Genomic DNA, 22,104 nt, shown 5'->3' with positions numbered 1-22,104 from the left:
TACAGTGATTTATCATTCATTATAATAAATTACAGCTGCAGAACTTCTTTCTGCGACATCTGAATTAAAATAAATATCCTAAAATGCTGTTTTTGATTTATCAGGGTTTGACAATGGTTTGATTTCTTAGGGACCAATTACTGTATCCACCTCAGTGTGGAGCTACTTACCTTTAATCACTGAACTACGTCACAGGAGGTACAAAAGCAATATTTTACACGAAATGCTTCATATCATACATTTTTTTTCAGACTATTTTCACAATAATTCGTTATGATAAAAGAGTATGAGAAAATTTAACAGAGCAGATGTCTTTTTTAAACTGAATTGGCCAGATCTACACTTTGGATAAATTACTATAATTTAGCTTAAATGGATCCTAACCATTAAAACCGGATTTAATAATGTGTGATTGATCCTAAAATCCAATTTATATATATATATATATATATATATATATATATATATATATATATATATATATATATATATATATATATATATATAGTGTAGATCTGGCCAATATATATATATATATATGTATATATACATATATATATATATTAAGATATATATATATATATATATATATATATATATATATACAGGTGCTGGTCATAAAATTAGAATATCATGAAAAAGTAGATGATTTCAGTAATTCCATTTAAAAAGTGAAACTTGTATATTATATTCATACATTACATACAAACTCCTATATTTCAGATGTTTATTTTGTTTAATTTTGATGATTACAAATGACAACAAATGAAAATCTCAAATTCATCATATCAGAAAATTAGAATATTACTGAAGACCAATAAAAACAAAGGATTTATAGAAATGTTGGCCAACTGAAAAGTATGAACATGAAAAGTATGAGCATGTACAGCACTCAGTATTTAGTTGGGCCTCCTTTGGCCTGTATTACTGCAGCAATGCGGCGTGGCATGGAGTCGATCAGTCTGTGGCACTACTCAGGTGTTATGATAGCCCAGGTTGCTCTAATAGTGGCTTTTAGCTCTTCTGAATTGTTGGGTCTGGTGTATTGCATCTTCTTCTTCACAATACCCCATAGATTTTCTATGGGGTTAAGGTCAGGAGAGTTTGCTGGCCAATTAAGAACAGGGATACCATGGTCCTTCAACCAGGTACTGGTAGCTTTGGCACTGTGTGCAGGTGCCAAGTCCTGTTGGAAAATGAAATCTGCATCTCCAAAAAGTTGGTCAGCTGCAGGAAGCATGAAGTGCTCTAAAACTTCCTGGTATGTGGCTGCGTTGACCCTGGACCTCAGAAAACACAATGGACCAACACCAGCAGATGACATGGCACCCCAAACCATCACTGACTGTGGAAACTTTACACTGGACTTCAAGCAACGTGGATGAAGTGCCTCTCTTCTTTTCCTCCAGACTCTGGGACCTTGATTTCCAAAGGAAATGCAAAATTTACTTTCATCAGAGAACATGACTTTGGACCACTCACCAGCAGTCCAGTCCTGTTTCTCTTTAGACGCTTCTGACGCTGTCTGTGGTTCAAGAGTGGCTTGACACAAGGAATGCGACAGCAGAAACCCATGTCTTTCATACGTCTGTGTGTGGTGGTTCTTGAAGCACTCACTCCAGCTGCAGTCCACTCTTTGTGAATCTCCCCCACATTTTTGAATGGGTTTTGTTTCACAATCCTCTCCAGGGTGCGGTTATCTCTCTTGCTTGTACACTTTTTTCGACCACATCTTTTCCTTCCCTTCGCCTCTCTATTAATGTGCTTGGACACTGAGCTCTGTGAACAGCCAGCCTCTTTAGCGATGACCTTTTGTGTCTTGCCCTCCTTGTGCAAGGTGTCGATGGTCGTCTTTTGGACAACTGTCAAGTCAGCAGTCTTCCCCATGATTGTGTAGCCTATAGAACTAGACTGAAAGACCATTTAAAGGCTTTTGCAGGTGGTTTGAGTTAATTAGCTGATTAGAGTGTGGCACCAGGGGCCATCAATTTTGAACCTTTTCACAATATTCAAATTTTCTGATATGATGAATTTGAGATTTTCATTTGTTGTCATTTGTAATCATCAAAATTAAACAAAATAAACATCTGAAATATATGAGTTTGTATGTAATGTATGAATATAATATACAAGTTTCACTTTTTAAATGGAATTACTGAAATCAATCTACTTTTTCATGATATTCTAATTTTATGACCAGCACCTGTATATATATCTTATATATATATATATATATATATATATATATATATATATATATATATATATATATATATATATATATATATATATATATATATATATATATATATATATATATATATATATATATATATATATATATTAAGATATATAATTTGATCCATTGTTTCTCTGGAAAAAACCAATTAAGGGGAATTTCCCTGTTCATGTAAATAAATTATACAAAACGAAATAACACATATGTTTTTGGGACAAACAACATCTTCTGCTTCTAAACTAAACTATTCTAATAGGAAGGCTGTGGAATTTAGAAAAAAAGGGAGTGCAGTAATAATTTTATAACTTTTAATATACTTTAAGTTTCTTGTTTTTCAGATTACTCAGTAGATAATAGACCATTTTCATCACACAGTAGTGCTCAAAATGTTTTGTCCTGTTTGGTGATTTTTTCCTTTGTAGTAGGAACTGCAAAAGTAATTTAGCTCTGATACTGTAGCTATAATCTAGGATAAAGCATAGATTCTTTAGAGAATAATGTTGCATTACATGGTCCCCTATTCCATAAACTTAAACAATCTGAGCAACTAACTCTTTAACCATGGCTAATACAGAAAATATGATTAATGCCTTTTACTAAAGTGAAATAAGAAATTTGAGTTTTATGCTTGCCTTGGCAGCAGTACAGCTGGAGACTATAAATCAATACATTTCAATTTTTACACATTTACACCGTTAAGGAAGACGCATGAGACATTTGAAACCTGTTTTGTCTTTGGATTCAAGCTTTTATTTTTTTTCTTTCTTATATGCATTACTTTATTCTTTCTGTCTTCCTGCTTTCAGTATGCTAGGTGGGGCAGGTATTCACACTACAAATGAACTGCTGTCACCTTCAACCATGTTGTGAGCGGCAGTTGTAACCATGACAGAATATGGTTCCAGGGTTTGTTGTCAGATACACAACAGCCCAATCCACTCTAGAAACGATTTTGAACTTTCTATGAATTTTTGAAAATTTTGGCTATACATATAGCATATTCACAACAAGTCCAGAACTTACTTCCAACAACAGGCACGGCAGAGTAATGCCCATGAAATTATGCAAAGGAATGATTACGCAGCACTTTGCTGCTCTATACCGCCTGCCCGGAAAAAAAAAGAATAAATATAAAGAATAAAGAAAGAAAGAAGGATTGCAGTCAGAGCAGATTCACCGTCATGTCTGTCAGGACGTTTTTTGGTTATGGCCGTGAACTCAAGATGGATCAATCAAACTCACCTTCTAGCTCAACATATGATAGGGAGGAAGTCTGGAGGAGAAGTTACTCATAGGTTTGGATAAGCTGGACGACATGACTTATGAGTAACTTACACATAACGTATGTCAACAATCTGATAACTTACCTGTAACGTATGGCCGACGAATGGCATACTCTGGCATACGTTATGCATGTACTTGCCATATGTTTCAGCATACTTCAGCGTGCTTATCACCTATACAAAACGTACCCATAACTTATCCAATGTAAGCCAGTGTTTTTGCCAGATTTTCCGTATGTCATGCATATGCTGTCTAAATCGTCACGCATGACAGGGGATTTAAAAACTAGTGTTTAACTCCAAGTGTGGTTTAACAAAGTTTGATATTTCTTAAACTGCGATTTCATCTTGAGAATGTGCCTTTAGGAATAGGTAGACTAACCTCGTGAGACCATCCTGATCTCGCGAGCTTTCAAGGTTTCACTCGCAGATCAGTCTGGAGACTCTCCGTTGAAGAAAATTTGGAGCCGTTCACCAAACGAACGTCCAATCAGCGTTGGCTTTGAGGCGGGTTGAGATGTGACGCAACGAGAACCGCGAAAGTTCGGTCTAAAGAACATGGCGGCTTCAGCCGATGAAACTAGCATTAGCGTGGCTATCGTGCAAGTTTTATCAGAATTACAGAGTATTTCTTTACTGAAAGAAGAGCAAAACACTGCTCTGGAGGCTTTTCTCAGAGGAAAAGATGTTTTTGCTCTTCTCCCGTCTGGTTTCGGCAAGAGTAGCCTGGCTTGTGGTTGTGTTTTCGTCGTTGCTCTGTTAGTACGTCATATGCTTCGTTGATCTGATTGGTTTATTTGGCCCGTCTATCACCAACATAGGCCAATCAGCTAACCAGTATTTTCGCCCCTTCCCAAAATTACTTCAACGGAAGGTTTGCGGAGCAAATCCATCTGGCGGAGTCAAGTTATAGGTAGACGGTAGAGGAAAAAATGCAAGTTGTAGAGGTAATTTCTAATGGGGTTATTGTGATTACTGACCGGGCTACGGGTTAAGATAGTTTATATTAAGAGCAGTTTTTCAACAATGGTACTCTAAACTGTGAAGATGGAGTCCGTTTTATAACTCAACATTCCAAAAGAAGCTAAGTTATTCAGTCTCTTTTTAATAATGCAAAAAACATTTATCTATCTTAAGCTTTGAATTCCATTACATAATGTTCACAGTTAAATTATCTCATTCAACATAAACTTTTTTTGCTTAATGTCACTACAGAAACAAATTAAAAAGTGGTAATTAAATCAGCACATAAAGATGAGGATTCTGATTTATAATAAAAAAAATAAAAATTGTCGGGCCTGCTTGCTTGTTGGACTGAACATTTTACTAAAACATGTTCTTTATGTTTGGTTCTGATTCTAGGGCTGCAGAGCAGACTAGAGCCAGAAGACCTGAGAGTTCTGGGTGGTTGGTACGCTGACAAGTCTGTTGTGAAGATGCTGGCTCTGTGTGTGGGATACAAGTGCTGCAGTCTATTAAATAATGGAGCAATACGCTTGGATGGAGTGCTTCTGTCAGAGTGCCTTCATTTCAGAGATTTTAGATGCAAGTCGATGTAATCTGATACTTTCTTTTTGTTGGATATTGGACAGATATCCAATGTTAATATCAGATCGGGATATCTCTATTATCAAAGCATAATGTATGGCTCCCAGTCCTCTACTGAAGGCTCAACCACAAAACCTCTCTGATGTAAATTTTGCTATTTGACTCAACCTAGTTAGTGTTTTACAGTAACTGTGAATCCAAATAAAAGCATGATGCTAAACAAGAGGTAATTTTCTCTATCATTGATCTCTCATGAAGTACAAGAAGACAAAACTGGACAAAGCTGGATATAGATAAATGTTTTTGTTAATTTCTTGAGACCAGGGGTTGTAAAAAGCAGCTGCAGTAAAGCCCCATTTTTGGCTCTAGTGAAAAGTGAATCTCCTAGTTGAATGTCGGGGTTCAACTGTGCTGAAAATGATATGAATACAGGCGTTATTGACATCAGGGGAGCTCTAAGTGGCTGGTGTTAAGTGAGATATGCTCTAGCATTAAAACTCTAAGCGCAGCAGAGGGTAAATCCTCTGAGCACCGAAAATCACCTCTTTTTACTTAGTCTGAAGAGTAAACCTTAAAAATGCATCTTAAAGGCTAGTACTGCAAACAAAAAAAATAGTGCCTTCATAACTGCTTATATAAAAAACTGATGTATGGATTTGTTTGGTCATTGCCTGATATGTTCACAGGGTACAAACAGCTCACAGAAATAATTTGAGATGCTTTAAAACTTGACACGATGTCAACAGAACCACCTGTTCCAGAAAACCAACAAATTGGAGGGGAAAATAGAGACAATATAAGCTAATGATGCAATCAGATATTAATATCCATAATATCCATAAATGTGTCCGATGTTAAAAAAAAATGTGGCCTGCTCAGTGGCTAGCACTGCAGCATTGCTGCAAGAAGGCTCTGGGTTCGATTCCCAACCCGGGGTCTTCCTGCATGGAGTTTGCATGTTCTCCCTGAGCATGTGTGGGTTCTCTCCGGGTACTCCAGCTTCCTCCCACAGTCCAAAAACATGACTGTTAGTTAATTGGCTTCTCTAAATCCTCCTTAGGTGTAAAAGTGTGCATGAATGTTTGTGTGTCCTTTGTGTCTCCAATAAAAAAAAGAATTTTTATCTTTTCGATAAATGGCCACTGGCCTTGAATAAATCCCTGCAAAGTTCAGCTGTGCTGTGGCTGCATGTAATCTGAATGCAGTCTGAAATGAAAAGGTGTTAAATTAAACTCTGAGGAACAACAGCAGCAGAAATATGATACTTTATTCTATAACCATTTGTTTCTTCTACATAAATTAATTAATTTATCTTGAGCCCTTTTTTGATATAGGTAAGCCGTTCATCAGAGCTGTGGATTACAAAACCTAGAGTGTCTCACAGAAAGTCTTTATTATTATTTATTTTTGCAGTTTTTTTGCTTGTTATTTATTTACAACTAGCCTGCACAGTGATGCAGAGGTACCACTAGTGCCTTGCAGCAAGAAAGTTCCAGGTTCGATTCCCGGCCCGGAGTCTTTCTGCATGGAGTGTGCATGTTCTCCCTGTGAATGCGTGGGTTCTCTCTGGGTACTCCGGCTTCCTCCCACAGTCCAAAAACATGACTGTTAGGTTAATTGGCTTCTCTAAATTCTCCTTAGGTGTGAGTGTGTGTGTGAATGGTTGTGTGTCCTGTTTGTCTCTGTGTTGCCCTGTGAGGGACCGCCTCTCGCTTATTGACTTCTGGAGATAGGCACCAGAACCCCTCGCGACCCCACTCGGGACAAGCGTGTCAGAAAATGGATGGATGGATGGATTCAAAAAATTCTAAATCAGGTATGAATGAAGGTGGCCCATTCTATGGGGCAGATAAATGTGTACATATACTTGTTTGTAAAGAGTAGTTTATGAATGTCTCTTAAAGGGCCTATATGATGCAGAATTATTAGTTTTTAGATTTAAACTATATTATAATGCTATTCCTTGATCCACATTGCGTACAGGGTGGTATTTTGCTTCATACATGCTTGTCAAAGTAATCCTCATGAGTTCTGCTCTCTTGAAGAGCAGCCACTCTCTTTCCTGGAAAAACAAAGAATTCAGAATGCACCCTTCAGGAAAAACCTACCTTAGCTGCGTTGCCCCAGCACTGTGAAGAAATTAACGATTTCTCCAACCAGGGGGCTGATATGAGGCAAAGCGTGATGATTCCAGCTCAAAGTTGGAAAAGATGAAACGACTCTCAGATGTTGCAACGTCATGAAATGGGTGTCACCTAGTAGATTGAGACGATGCTTTCGCTTTTAAAGGTAATTGGTTTTTTTGGCATTGGAAAAAAACAATTTTATCTAATAAAAACTAATACTCTGTAATGCTAAAGGCACTTTTTATTATATATATTTGCCTATACTGTAGGTGTTTTTGAATAGCTTAAAAAAGCAAGCAGAATAGGACCTTTAAACGTCAACAGTAATGATGATAACATTAAGCATACTGAGCACCTACACAGCTCAGAATAGGTACTGGGATCTACAAATATCCAAAAGCTTGTCTTGGAATCGAATCAAAACTGAAAAGATGTGGATAGGAGTGTAGTTCATACTTGTTCATTTCTTTCAGGTTTCATTCAGTGTGTATGCTGTAGCGTTCTGGAGCAAACAAAGCCCAGATTGTACTGAAGAACATAGAGGGAATTTTGTTCCATTGTTGTTGCAAGCAAAGAACATGTCTTGTAAATTGATATTTGAAAAAACATTGAAATCAAGAAATTAAACTTATGTTTTTTTTATTTCATTTTTTTTATGTCTCTTTGTCAATTTTAGTTTTATGAATTGCAATGTTTTCAGTTTGCATTTTGCAAAACACAGTCTTCATTTCTGGAGGCAGGCTATCGTTTGGAGGGAGGAGTGAAGATGCATTTCTATTGGTCTGCATGGTGTTAGCAACAATGTTTTTAGTCAAGAGCAAGCGTTTGTATTGAGCTTGATGTGAAGATCAGGGGCGTTTCTCAATATGTGTTCTTGAGCGTTCTCGTGTGCTCGTGTACTCGTGACACGTCATCAGCCTCAGCCCGAGTACCGTTCCAATTCTCGAGAACGCCAGATCGAGAACGCACCAAATCCCCGGATGTTGTTCTCGCCCCGCCCTCTTTATCGAGCATGCATCAGAGCAGACTTGTGCATTCTTCAGACTGACCGCTTCCCCAGAATGCCCCGCGGCCGCAGCTTGATTCACAGCGCTCACAGTGTTAAGTTAAACATTCCCTTTTCTGCTGCTGTTGTTCTTCAAAAGTACGTTTTGAAATCGTTTGAGGCGATAACATTATACATTTAAGCCTCCCTGTGTGGTCTGTTTACAGAGTTAGTGCGAAATTTTTTTTAAAAAAGTCCGACGTTGAGTGGACCAGAGTGACCAGCAGACCTCCAGGGCTAATGTTACCCCGTCTGTAGTGCACTTCTCTCGGTCTAGTTATGTGTGAACTACCGCTCGTTCTGATGGCGGTTTTTTGCGGTTCGGTAATTTTTTTAAATGTTTTTTAAGCTTTAGAAATTAAAAATATTGTTTTCAAAATGTTTTGTGTAGGGAATAAATAGTTTTGACTGTTAAAGAAATGCTAAAGAACGTTGCATGTGATGACATCACGAGTACGCTTCTGTTCCAATACACATACGAGCTTGCATGCTCGCGTTCTCGTCAAGTCCGATCTTCCTGTGTTCTCGCCAAGAACGGACTTCACGAGAACGCGAGTACGTACTCGCGTTCTCGTGAACTGAGGAACGCTAAATGTGATCCGTGAAGCCCGTTTTGAAAGAAAGCAATTCTGAAACTGAAATTTGAAAAAAAAACACACAATTTAAAAGTATAATTTCTGTAAATATATATATATTTATAAATATATATAAATATATATATATAATTGATGTTTGACAAAAATATGAAACAGAGGAAGATATAAAATCTGAGTAGACAGCAAAGTTACCCTCAAAACCTTTTTTGATTAGGCAAGGCAAGGCAAATTTGTTTGTATACCACAGTTCAGTACAAAGACAATGCAAAGTGGTTTACATTATTAAAATATAGGAAAATAGAACAGAATCAAAGCAAGTAGGAAAATAAATAAATAAATAAAAAATGCAGAAACAAAAAAGACAGTTGGACTAAAGAAAATAAAAAGTTGAACTGTTTAACTAGAACAGTCGAAGGCAATCCTAAACAAATGTGTTTTTAGTCTTGATTTAAAGGAACTCAGCCTTTCCGCACTTTTACAGTTTTCTGGAAGTTTGTTCCAGATAAGTGGAGCATAGGAACTAAATGCTGCTTCTCCATGTTTATTTCTGGTTCTAGGTAAGCAGAGCAGGCTGGAGCCAGAAGACCTGAGTGGTCTGGAGGGTTGATACACTGATAGCAAGTTTCGTAGCATTGAGCCCCTTTGGTTGATCAATTGATGACATCATTAAAGCCCTACCCCTAAGGGAAATAAATCCCTTTTTTCCTGTTCCCAGGGTTTCCAACCAAAAACCTAATGGCAGGAAGTAACTTATAAGCACCTTTGTAGAACTGAAAACCATTTTTTTTATACGTATTTTGTTTTATTTCTAATGTTCCAGCTGCATCCATTGTAAACTAAATGGTATATTTTTAAGAACGTACTCTTGGGTGAGTCCTTCATGAAAACACTGCCCAAAAGTGAATACAGAATCAGGCAGACTCTTTGTCTACAGTAATCATTCCCAAACAGCTCACAGAGCCAACAGTCACTCTCACACAGAGACTGTGACACAGCCACAGCCAGAGTGTCTGTGTGGGGATGAGCTGCTGCTCTGTGGAGGATCAAGAGGATTCAGAAGGAGGAAGCTCCAGTAAGTCACAGAATCCTTGAGTGACAGACCCAAGCTGCAGATTTCATCTTCTTATCATTTGAAAGGCTTCCTTAGCAATGAAGTGCATGACCAGCCAACACAGAAAGACATCTGTGTAGCATAGATGAAACAAGGTAATGGCATATTATGGAGAATCTAAAGTACCAACTTTAATACAGACAAAAACATATAAAAGCCTTATAAAATCACTGTAGATTGCATTTCCAATCCTCCCATTGGACCATAATGCTGTACAGAACACATTCAAACAGTAAAGCTACAAAATCATTGTTCAGAGACAAGATACAAAATAACTTAAATGACTAATATACTAAACTATAACTTACAAACATCCATATGACAAATGTTTATAAATTGCTTTCATATCATCTAGTCAAATTATCTAAAGGTGCATATTCTTGTTATTTGCAAGTACAAAAAAACCCCCACCTAAAACCAAGTGATCATGATAAAACAAGGATATATGAATAAAGCATTCTTTGTTAAAATGTTGCATCCTTTTTGAGCTTAAATAGAATTCCAGTTTAAGGTGGGATGAGCAGACATAAACAAAACGTTTGTTTATGCCTAACAGCAATATCAAAGACTACGTTCACACTGAGGCCTGAAGTGACATAAATTCAAATTTTTTTGCCCATATGCGACCTGGATCTGATCTTTTCATGGCAGTCATGGCAAAATCAACAACGATTTTTTCCAATCTGACCCAGGCAACTTGGCTATGTGGTCCTGGATCCGATATGAATCTGATCTTTTCAAATGCCACCTGTGTGTGAACGGATCCGACCTGAACGTCATTAACACCCAACAAAGGTCACTATTCTGCATCTTCCCACGCAGAAGCGGCAAGAAAAACAACAAACAATAATTCAATAGGGCTTGGTCGTCTTGACGTAAGCACTTTGCGTAGCCGGCATCTTGAAGGCCTCTTTTACCGCTGCTCAGACTACTGCCTATGACTACCGCATACTGTACTCCCTCTCAGCCGTCTTTTAATTTGATTAATTTCACCTTAACTTGATTTCAACCATGGTAAACCGTTGCTGTATTGTGGGCTGTAACAGCGCGACACATGATCGCCATGGGAAAAACATAGAAAATGGGTTAACTTTCCACCGCTTTCCTGCCTGGAGGCGTAACCATGGAGACCAAGTGTCAGAGATAATGAGTCGTCGGCTAGCTTGGATCGCGGCTGTAAGACGACCGACATAACTTTCCACGGTATCCCGATGTCAATGAGAGTGTGTTCCCTGCATTTTCATTCTGGTAAGTTAAAGATGAACGGTTTTATTTTATAGCCTACATTGTTTCTTTCCTTCAAGGTTGGGATCTTTTACGGGAAAATAATAAAAAGGGCAGCAGGAAAAGGCTCAAATACGTGAGAAACCCGGAGGCTTTAGGGAGGGTTGGCAGTTAACGTACTAACTACACCTTTGAAACACATAGCAGCTAGTTAAAAGTACATTACATGCGTGAGTGGTTGTTAGCATTAGCGGTTAGCAGTTGCTAAACTAGCAGGTTCCAGAGTCCGTCTGATCACAGCTTACCTTCGTACGGATTACTGTGTTCCCACAGTTTGCTGGCTTTATGATCTGCAGCTCCTGAACCCATCCATTAATGAACTGCACATGAGACTCCAAGGACTTGTAGCTTCAGAACTGTTTTGAAGTATAGGCGCTCACTCATCGGTGCTCCACTTATTGTTTGGAACTTCATATGGATCCAAATGATTAATAATGCTGATTTTGTCAAAATACCGGTCCGTGGCTTCTCTATTTAACGCCTCCCGGTAAATTCCAGATCCTTTTCGGGATTTTAACATCTTTTTTCTCTCTACTTCTACGTCTCTTCTTTCAACAACGTTGTATCAGAGCTATGTTTATGTTCGCGTAGCCCTCAATATGGCCGCCACGTCCCAGAATGCAACGCGGATCACGAGCCCTATTCCTTAATGAGAAAGAGTTGGAAAAAATGTATCCAAAAAAGTGAAGATTACTTTCAGTAAAAAAAAAGAAGTATTTTACTTGGACTTATAGACATGAAATTAACGCTATCTATAGTATAACAGAAATTAAAAGCCAACTCTCCTCTCCTCCCTTTAGTGTAGTGCACCAGGCAATCCAAGGTGATTAGCAGCATCCCAGCAGTTTAAAGTAAATCCATTATGCTTGCTCAGAGCTTCATCTTTTCCTGTTACCATCCTCAAGAGGTAGACAAAAGTAGTTTATTGATCCAGCTGTCAGCTTCCTGAGAGCAGCTGAATCTGCCCTATTAGTGCCGTCACTAGCTGATCATAAGGGAATCCGAGGTCAGGCGGTGTGAATCAAGAGAGATCCAGTTTAATTTTCAAAGGGAGTTGTTGACTTTAAAAGGCCCAGGTGAATGTGTATCGTGTTTTAAAATGATTTTATGGTGCATTCTTCCCTGTGCAAAGATGTGAAATAAGCAAAATGCCCAATAGATAGTTTTCTGTCTGTTAAGCAAACATCACAAACAAACATCAGAAAGATACTAAAATATACATTTAAGGATCCCTGATGATATAAGAGAAAAAGAGGAGCAGCTGGTTATCTATATATCCAACTCATAGCTTATTTGTTGGCATATTTCACCCACATCTTTTAATTTTTTTATCTATTCTGTTGAAAACCCAGGTCAATACATTCAACACACTACAAATTTCCACTTCAAACATGTGTTCCAGAACCCAAACAAACATGCACTGCAAGATAATCTTTTTTCAATATAAAATATATGAGTTAATCAGTTTATGCAAAGAGAAACACAAAGCAGGGGATCCAAACACTGTGTATCCAGAAGGTCTGCATGATGTCTTCTCCACAGAGCCAACAGATTAGCCGTCCTCCAGAAGAAACTTGGCATCCTGTCCAGGTTTGTCAATATCCTGTCCTTCAGTTTGAAGAAGTTCCCATGAAACAAAGCTCAAAGGGGAGCAGATCAGCAGCAAAGGGAAAGGATGCAAGAAGCAAACAGCAGAAGGGCTGCAGAAACACTGAGCCACATCTGCCATAGAGCGGCAGCTGGGTGTGCAGTTATTTATTATCCTGCCGTGCCATCTAATGTTAAAATAAGGTTTCACACAAACAGAGAGACCAGGCTGCATGTATTAACAGTTGAGCTTGAGGTGTCTCCATGCACATTATTAGCAACCCGATGTGAAATTGGGGTTTTGAAGAGCTTGTCCTGAATGAATCAGTGTTAACTGGGGTTATCATGGAAATGTCTTTTATGAATCCTGCTCTGACAAATCACATTCACCAACTGTGACAAGCTCATAATAGCAGTTCAGCAAAATAATAAAAAAAAAAAAATGAAAACAACAACCTGTTACATTCTGGATTAAGTAATTTATGTAAAATATCCTTGATCTGGAAACACATCATCAAATTCAAATGATCCAACTCATACATGTAACTATTTTTTCTGTAAATAATATTGCTTAAAGATCAAGTAGGAGATGAAAATAAAACATAACCCATCCCTGGAGACTGATCAGGCCTCAGAAATGAGAAGAAAGAAATAGTAAAATAAAGTTGAAGCTTCTGTTGGAGAAGTAATATGAAAAATAAAAAAATGCAATTTTGAGAATATTTAAATAATACAGATTTAGTGTGTACTATGGATTAGTTTTGGAAATAATATTCAATAAATCTAAAGGTATTTAAAACTCAACATACAAATTAAGCATAAAAAGGTGCATAAGTAAATGTAAAAGTATGCAAAGAGAGGCAGAGTCAGATTTTTCTAAATTAATTTGAAATAAACTCATTTATTTAAAATTATACTTATGAATTTTTTATTTACATTAGTTTTAAACATATGGTCATTGCAAGAACTCTTTTTGAACTTGACAAAGTTTTAAAATTTAATAGTTGGCATGGAAAGGGCAAACATTGGTCAATTAAAGGTATACTACACTCTAAAAAGTGTATTTGGGCTGTAGTTCATGTTATGGACTTATTTACATTAACCTGACTTAATTCTTTTACTTTAGTTATGACAACTTGCTTTCATGAGTTCAATTAACTTAACAGTCACGCATTTTATCTCAAACGAACTTTTTAATTTGAGTCGAAGTGAAACAATTAAGTTTAATGCAGCTTTACGTCTGACGTCATTACGTAAGCTCCGCCCGGGGCAGATCCTGCATCTCTGGTACCGACCGCCATTTCTTCTGAGCATCGACTGTCGACGAGATTCAGATAAAAAGTAAGTATGCTGCCCCACCATAACCAAACATTAAATAAACGGTGTAAAAATATTTAAAACTTTTTCTACCTTAAATTTGAAACATTGAACTGTGTTTAACGTCGAAGTGTCATCAGTTATTTGTAATTAGCCGCGCTGTTCGGCGGTTCAAATCTCAACATGTTTTAACATAACTACTTTGAGTCAGACTGAATGTTTATTTTGTATGTGTACTTTTACGCTAAAAAACCTAACTTGAAATTGCAGAGGTGGGGGTGTTCTGTGCAAAACTAATTTAATATGATGCAACTCCACTGTGCTAATCACTGTTAGCTGCAGCCGGTGAAGCCATTTTTTCCAGTTTTCTCATGCTGCTTACTGGCGACATAATATAAAACGCATAATATCCTGACAGCGCTAAGAATCCATCGGGTGTCATTTCTCCTATAAAAGCAATTTGTGGCTGTAGGAACATTGCGCAGTGTTCTAGCTAGCCGTTAATCGCCAGGCACTGGGCGGGGCTTAGACGCCCTCGGGCTGGGCTGAGGATTTCACAGCTTCACTTTCGGAGCTCTGCATTTAGTAGCCTGCCCCACAAACTGCCCCGGCTAGATCGCTTCTTGCCCTGTATTATTTCTCTGCAATTTGCAATCTACCACAGCGCACGGACAGTTCACAATGTGCATGTTTGATCTCCCTATGGTCGTCCGCGCCCTTGATTTCACCGGCTACAGAAAGAAAGAAAAAAAATTAAGATCAAATGAAAATTTCAGGCATTAACATTAGCAGTTCTGGCTAGAACCCTGTTGTATTAACTTCTTTTACCCACTTCTCTTTCCAGGCCTAGAACCAAGAATCATCAAACCATATAAGGTGAGCCATATTTTCTTCATAAAGGATTTATGTAAGCTTCTAATTTTAGAAAAAAAAGTTAAATGCAAAATGAATATGCTATTTTGATAATATGAAATATGTCTGCTCTAAACTGCAAAGTCTTCAGGATTCACACAAGTGGGGAGGTGGCTGGGGAGAGGGAAGCTGCCCTTGCAGTGGAGAACTGATAATAGTCAAATAAGCATTTTTTCCCACCAATATCTAAAGTTACTGTAATTTTTAACACTAAATAGTGGACAGATATAAAATAAGAATAGAAATGACATTTATTGTCCTTCAGTGGGAAATTTCCAGTGCAACAGTAGAAAGTGACAGGCAATTTATTCACACAAACAGACATGCATATATATTTGTGGATATATATGCACACAAAAAATTTAAAATTACAACCTAAAAATACTGTGGAGTCATTAAAAAAAGCTTACTCCCATCCTAAGGAATGTGCAACTGAGAAGGGCAATTTAAGAAATGTGTATTTGTGCATAAAAAAAAAAATTCTTGCAATACTAACAATATGACATTGATTAATATAGAGTGTTTTCAGTATGGTATTGAAAACAGTGAAATAGTTATGGTAACAAATCCATTCTGAATCTATATTTTACCAAGCAGTAAAACAATCATCTAAAGTATTGCATGGGGCTAGGGTTGTCACAGTATTCAAAATTGACTCTTGCCTCCATATTAGTTTCATCTTCCTTGTCTTCAGATTTGGCAACATATAGGTAACAAAGTTCCTCTCTTGTCCTTCTAGTGTTGCACTTAATGTGGAGATGCAAAGACTGCAAGAGGGTGTTTTCCAGAAGATCTGAATTGCTCAAGCACTACAAACTAGACCACAGGCATTATGGACGGGGTTATTCGTATCCATGCTCATATTTAAGTTGCGCATGTAGATTCAAGACCTGGAATGCTTTACTGAGCCATTTATCAAGAAATCATCCAGTCAAACAAACAGTTACCAAAGACTTAACCAGATTCAAATGCCCCATTTGTGATTTTAATCAACTTTCCACTGAGAGAGATTTTTTTCAACATATATTTCAACATCTCAAGAACAAGGAAACTGTCACGTGTGTGTTTCAGGACTGTGTTTATCAAACAAATATTTACGAGAACTACAAAAGTCATAAATACAGAAAACATTCTGACATTAGCAATACATTTAAGACTGGGATTACTGAAAAAAAAACAATTAGACTGTGGTGAAGAATTGTGTGTTAGTTCTGGTACTGATATTTTTGATCAAGACAGTACTGCACAAGCTAATCAAGATCACATATTTAATGAGACTGATTCTGAAAACTTACAGAGAGATATTGAACTTAAACTTGCATCAGTTCTTCTAAAGTTAGAAAGCAGTTTTCTTGTGTCAAATGCAGCTATTGATGAACTATTGCAGGAGTTAAACTATTTAATTGGTTCTTTGTCCCTGCCAGTTACATGCAGAACTGTAACCCAAATACTACATGATCATCTTTGCCAGTTTGACCAGTCAGTTATTGAAAAACTTGCCAGGGCCCTCTGTGAAACAAACCCTGTAAATAAAGCAATAGGAGATAAAGGCTCCCTTTCTAGTGCTTGGAGACGAAAACAATTCTATAAAAGACATTTTAAAGTGATAGAACCTGAAGAATATATTCTTGATAAAAAAAATAATAAGTCATTCCAGTATGTATCAATCCTAAAGTCTTTGCGGCAAGTTCTTGACTGTGAGGTTATCTTGGATCAGACTGATAATTTAAATTGTGTGAATAAACTACTACAAAGAAGTAGTGTTCATACATATAGGTCTTTCTATGACGGGTCATTTTTTAGTGAAAATGAGCTTTTGTGTAAGGAGGAGAGCATTTCATTAATATTGTATATTGATGATTTTGAAATATGCAACCCTCTCGGTACATCTAAACGGAAGCATAAAATTTGTGGCTTATACTGGATTCTTGGTAATTTGCCACAGGGGTGCAATTCTAACTTGTCTTCCATTTACCTGGCTGCTTTGATCAAAACTAATGATTTGAAGTGCTATGGTTACGAGAAGGTTTTAGAACCTTTACTTAATGAGCTTGTGATTTTGGAACAAGAAGGGGTCTTTGTGTCAAAGTTGGGTAGAGCTGTAAAAGGCACAGTTCAGTGCGTGGTTGCAGATAATCTTGCTGCCCACAGTATTGGTGGCTTTGTAGAGAACTTCACAGGGTCATACATATGTAGGTTTTGTTTGGCAGTTAAAACAGACATTCAAACTACAGAGGTTAGAAGTGGTGCATTTACCCTGAGTACCAAAAGCATTCATGCAGATCACTTATTAATTCTTCAGGAACGTGAATTGCCAAGTTATCAGGGTGTCAAATCAACTTCCATTTTATCACATTTATTGTATTTTGACATTACCACAGGTCTTCCTCCAGACATTGTGCATGACCTTTTTGAAGGAGTTGTTCCTTTTGAACTAGCTTTGTGTCTGGGTGTTTTGATTAAGAAAAAATATTTCACATTGGTATCACTGAATGACGCAATAGCATCTTTCAATTTTAAGGGGACTGATAAAACTAATCGACCTCATCCAATTGCTCTCAATTTTGAAGCCAAAAAAAGTGTTGGGGGTAATGCACATGAGAACTGGAGTTTGATCAGATTTTTACCTTTGTTGATTGGACACAGAGTGCAACATGAAGAGCCAGCTTGGCAGATCTTAACAGACTTAAGGGACATTGTTGATCTTGTGGTCTGTCCTATTCACACAGAGGACTCTATTGCTTACCTTGACTTTAAGATCTCAGAGCACAGAACACAATTCCAGGAGGTTTTTCCTAATTGTGACCTTAAACCAAAACACCATTTCTTGGAACATTACCTTGATTCGCCAATTTGGTCCTTTAGTAGCCTTATGGTCCATGCGCTTTGAAGCTAAGCATAGCTTTTTTAAAAGAGTTGCACGAAATATCAAGTGCTTTAAAAATGTCCTCCGTTCCCTTGCAGAGAGACACCAGTATCAGATGTAGGGCTGGGTACCGAACTTCGGTACTTTTATGGTACCGACCGAAATGCTTCGGTTCTACAGAGTATCGAAACATGCCTCGTCTTTCGGTACCAAGTTTCGGTGATTGGCTGGAACACTTAAGGTGATTGCGTCATCCAGGAAAAATACACAGGTGGTCACGCCTACAGCCAGGGTTCATGTGTATCTTTTGTGAACTGGTTGCAGCGTCGCGGAACCCCTTTAAAATGCCCCCCAGGTCAAAAGTGCGGCTTCACTTTATTAAGACTGATGCTAATAGTGCACAATGCAATACATCGTGCACGGAAATAATTTAAGAGCAGAAAGTCGCTCTGTGTTTGACTGCAAGAAGAGCGGACCGCAGCCAGCGCGACCATCCTCCTCTCAGCAGCCCGTGGGCAGAGCAAAGCCAGAGCGGAGTGAATCATGCTGCTTTCAAACTGGACGCAGCAAGAGCAGCAAAATCTCGTCTGCTGCTTCATTTTTGCTGCTTGTACCAGCTTCTGACGCGCTGCTGAAGAAGCTTTGCTGCTCTGGCTGCGCGGTCGCAAAGTGGGTCAGACGCGCGTTGGGCGGAGCTACTCTATCCTTTATTTGCCTTGCAGCTATATTTGCTGTGATCAGTGGGAATAAAGTAGTTTTATTATGTTTTTAAGTGGGAAAATCCACCTGAAAACGTAATCAGTGCAGTCAGTTCATCCTGCCTTCAATATTTCTGTCGGAGCCGCTCAGACCCCCCCCCCATACCAGCGGTGCGCTGTCAGTAGGATCCCATTCAACGGGCTTGTTTGTCAGACATGGTAATTTTTCTAAAGGAAAACTGCTAAGTAAAAAGGTCCTCACAATGTAACAGTGAATATTAGACACTGAATTATTTATTTTTTTATGTAAGAGGAAAAATGTAAATGGAAAAACAGAGCTTAAAATAAAACTCAAGATTTGTACTTTTTTATGTTGTGTAATTTTCTTTTTTTTCGAATTGATATTATAAAACTGGTATCGAAAAAAGTATCGTTCAGGAACCGGTATCGAAGTGAAGGTATCGGTATTGGTACCGGAACCGAAATTTTTTTAACAATACCCAGCCCTAATCAGATGGCACATCATATGCATTTATCTGGTTTTCCTAAACCTCTTTTGGAAGTTACAAATGTTTCCACAGTAGCAACTGATGTTCTCGACAAGGGAATAGTAAATGCTCTAAAGCAGAAGTTTTCAAATCTGGCCACAGTGTGCATGACTAAAAGTGCAACATTTAATGGACTGAAGTACAGATGCGGGATGATCTTGATCCATGGCTCATTGGGAGGATTACCAGAGTTCATTGAAATAATCCAAATGGTGATCCTGGCAAACCAGTTATTCTTTCTGGTCAGAAAACTTGAGGGGTGGTATGTTGAGCATTACAGATCTTATGAGCTGAAAACATCAGACAAAGAACTGAAACTGGTTGAGCTACAAGACCTAACAGATGTATACCCGCTGGAAGACTACAGAATTAGAGGAATACGTCTTGTTACTGTGAAAAGATATATCCACGTTTAAGGGTGAGGTAATACAAGATTGTACAAAAAATTAAATGCGTGGTATAAAAGACTTTTCTGTTTGTATGGCTGAACTTAAAATACAGTAATATTTTAATAACTACCTTAATATTTTTTTGGCCCTCTACAAGCAAATGTCCAAACATTTGACTAATAATGTATACAAAATATCTTGTAATGACTTTAAATAGGGACCAGCATTGCCTAACTCTGTATGTACCCTTTTCTCAGATTGTCATGGCAAGTTCAAAACCTGCAAGACTGAAGGTGATTCTAGGAGAGAGCAACACTGAAAAACTGACTCTTCCAGATGGCATACCAGACTCTCTGGATGAGCTTCTCAGCAAGGTGAAGGATACCTTTGGTTTAAAGACCAATGTCAGATTGCAATATATGGACAAAGAGTTTGGTAATGACTTCTTCAACCTCAGCTCAACTTCTGACCTGGAGGACTTGGGAACAGTCAAGGTGATTCAAGAAAAAGCCATTCAAACTTTTGTTGATGTCATTGAAACAGCTCCATCTTGTTCTACAGTTCACTCTGACGACAGCAGTTCTTTAGCCTCAAATGACACTATAATCCTCTCCTCCCCTGAATCCTTGTCATCGCGAACACAACAATGGCCAGCCAATTTTCCCATTCCCATATTTTCATATGACACTGAACGTCAGCTAGAGAAGGGGAATTCTGAGTATCAAGCAAACAACAAAATGTTGACAGTCACCTCCCGAGTGACATCCTAAATAGATTAGTAGAGGAGATCTACAGATACAGAGCCTACCCAGAGGATGCACAGTTCTGTGTAGTTGCAGAGGCCTTGGTTAAAAAAACATCCGTGTTTAAAAGAGCCCGGTTCATTCAATGGTTGCTACGGTTGGAAGCAAAGGCTGAAGTACAAAATGGGAAACCACAGGACTCTACTCAAATCACAAGGATGTCCAGAGTTGTCTGTAAACTCTCTTAAATCCAAAGCTAGTATTTCTGTTTCTCCTGCTGCAAAAATAAAGAAGCCAAGACGAGCTGAAGCAAACTTTTATCCATCCTTTCCATTGGGAGAAACACAAGAAAGCATGGAAAAAGAGAGAATTGAACTCTTGGCAGCAATCAAAAGGAGGAACAATGACAGGGTCATTGCGGAGAAAATGGCTCGTACCTTTGCCTACAGGCGTCAGGAGGTGGTGAATGAAGAACCTGGTATAGGGGATTTCAAGGACAGATGGCCTGCTCTGTTCCAACAGAAAGAGGTAGTATTGGAGATTGAAATTAAATGTCAAGGGTTTTGAACTTAGACTTTGGGAATGATTGAGTATTTACTTTAAGTCATTTTTTTAACAGTAAGTTTTTTTGTTTTGTTTCACAGATTAATGCGGAGTTCCAGAGGCTCATGGCTGTTCCCCTTGAGCAGACGTTCTTGGCCCAGTTGGACAGGCACTCAAATCAGCTGATTAAAGTCATCCAGGCTAAAGGAGGAGCAACATGTGCAAAAATGGCTGGCATCATGAGAACTTATGATGAGGTATGGATATCATCAATATGGACACAGTGAACTAAGCTATGGCCATTTACCTTTTTCCATTTAAAACAAAGAATTTAAAGTGATTAGTTACTTTCAGACTTTGTTTTAATTATAATACTTGATACACTTTCTGTGCAAAGTTGATATCATTTGAAGAAAAGCAAGTTTGCCTGTCATGTATTTCTGCTGCATTTAGTTGTTATAGTAAGTTTGTATTGTGGTTTATTCATTAATTCAATAAAATACACCTTTCTATCCAACTTGCCAGAAACCGGTGAAATTTAGCCAAATTTTTGAGCTTCTATTACTTTAAAATTTTAACATTTTTAAATGTTAGACTTGTATCAATTCTATGCTGTAAGAGATCTCTTTAATGGAAAATGATATTCACTAGCTCTGGTAGATTGTGCTAAGAAAAAGCCTTAACCTTAACAATATAGTCTAGTTTCACAAATTTAGATGTGAAGGATAAAATGTGGCAGAGGTGGAATATGAATAATTTTGAAGTGCAGCATTAAAACCCAGTGGACTTGTGGGCTGTACATTATGGCATCTGATAGGCCTTTGCTGTTGTGAACAGCCCAAATATATTAGTTATATCATGAATCTCTTCAGATATGAAATATTGATAACAATAACTTTTCTCCAGGTTGAAGACATTGGGATTCGAAGGGAATGTGTTCTGAAAGGGCTCATCACCTTTCTTGGAGAGGATACAAAAGACCTTATTAAGAAATACTGTGTAAGTTTTTAAAGGTTTAAAGTTGCATGTCATCCCATTCAAGCAAATGGACAAATTCAATGTCAGTTGTTTTTACCTTCTTAAATGATTTATGGACTAGCTTTTCTAAATGTGAACATCTGTTTTAAAAAATGGGGCAGATTTGGTGTCAGAAATGTAAATTTAACGTGGCTGTATCCTGCATAAATCCAGAAATGGTGAATTTGCTGTTCAGCAGAGCACATCAACTTCATTTCTTGTTTACCAATATGCCAAACAAGTTACCGTATT

General features: G+C 37.8%; 1 protein-coding gene across 1 annotated transcript; it reads left to right on the top strand.

Annotated features, from left to right (window-relative positions):
- The first annotated feature begins 13,931 nt into the window (after positions 1-13,931).
- LOC119775427 lies at positions 13,932-21,846 on the top strand. Its single transcript, XM_038273405.1, has 5 exons — positions 13,932-14,160; positions 14,981-15,012; positions 19,807-20,820; positions 20,937-21,092; positions 21,742-21,846. Exons 3-5 carry the CDS (start codon positions 20,476-20,478, stop codon positions 21,844-21,846), a joined length of 606 nt encoding a protein of 201 aa, XP_038129333.1. The 5' UTR covers positions 13,932-14,160; positions 14,981-15,012; positions 19,807-20,475.
- Positions 21,847-22,104: the final 258 nt, after the last annotated feature.

The sequence above is a fragment of the Cyprinodon tularosa genome, unplaced genomic scaffold, assembly GCF_016077235.1.
Source record: "Cyprinodon tularosa strain WSP-4 unplaced genomic scaffold, ASM1607723v1 ctg87, whole genome shotgun sequence".
Taxonomy (NCBI): domain Eukaryota; kingdom Metazoa; phylum Chordata; class Actinopteri; order Cyprinodontiformes; family Cyprinodontidae; genus Cyprinodon; species Cyprinodon tularosa.
Note: the sequence above shows the minus strand (reverse complement) of the source record. Positions and strands in the feature narration are given on the sequence as shown.

Coding starts and splice junctions, on each gene's coding strand:
- LOC119775427 (XM_038273405.1), top strand. CDS start 20,476: ATGGGAAACCACAGGACTCTACTCAAATCACAAGGATGTCCAGAGTTG. Junction 20,821..20,936: donor CTCTGTTCCAACAGAAAGAG/GTAGTATTGGAG, acceptor TTTGTTTCACAG/ATTAATGCGGAGTTCCAGAG. Junction 21,093..21,741: donor TCATGAGAACTTATGATGAG/GTATGGATATCA, acceptor ACTTTTCTCCAG/GTTGAAGACATTGGGATTCG.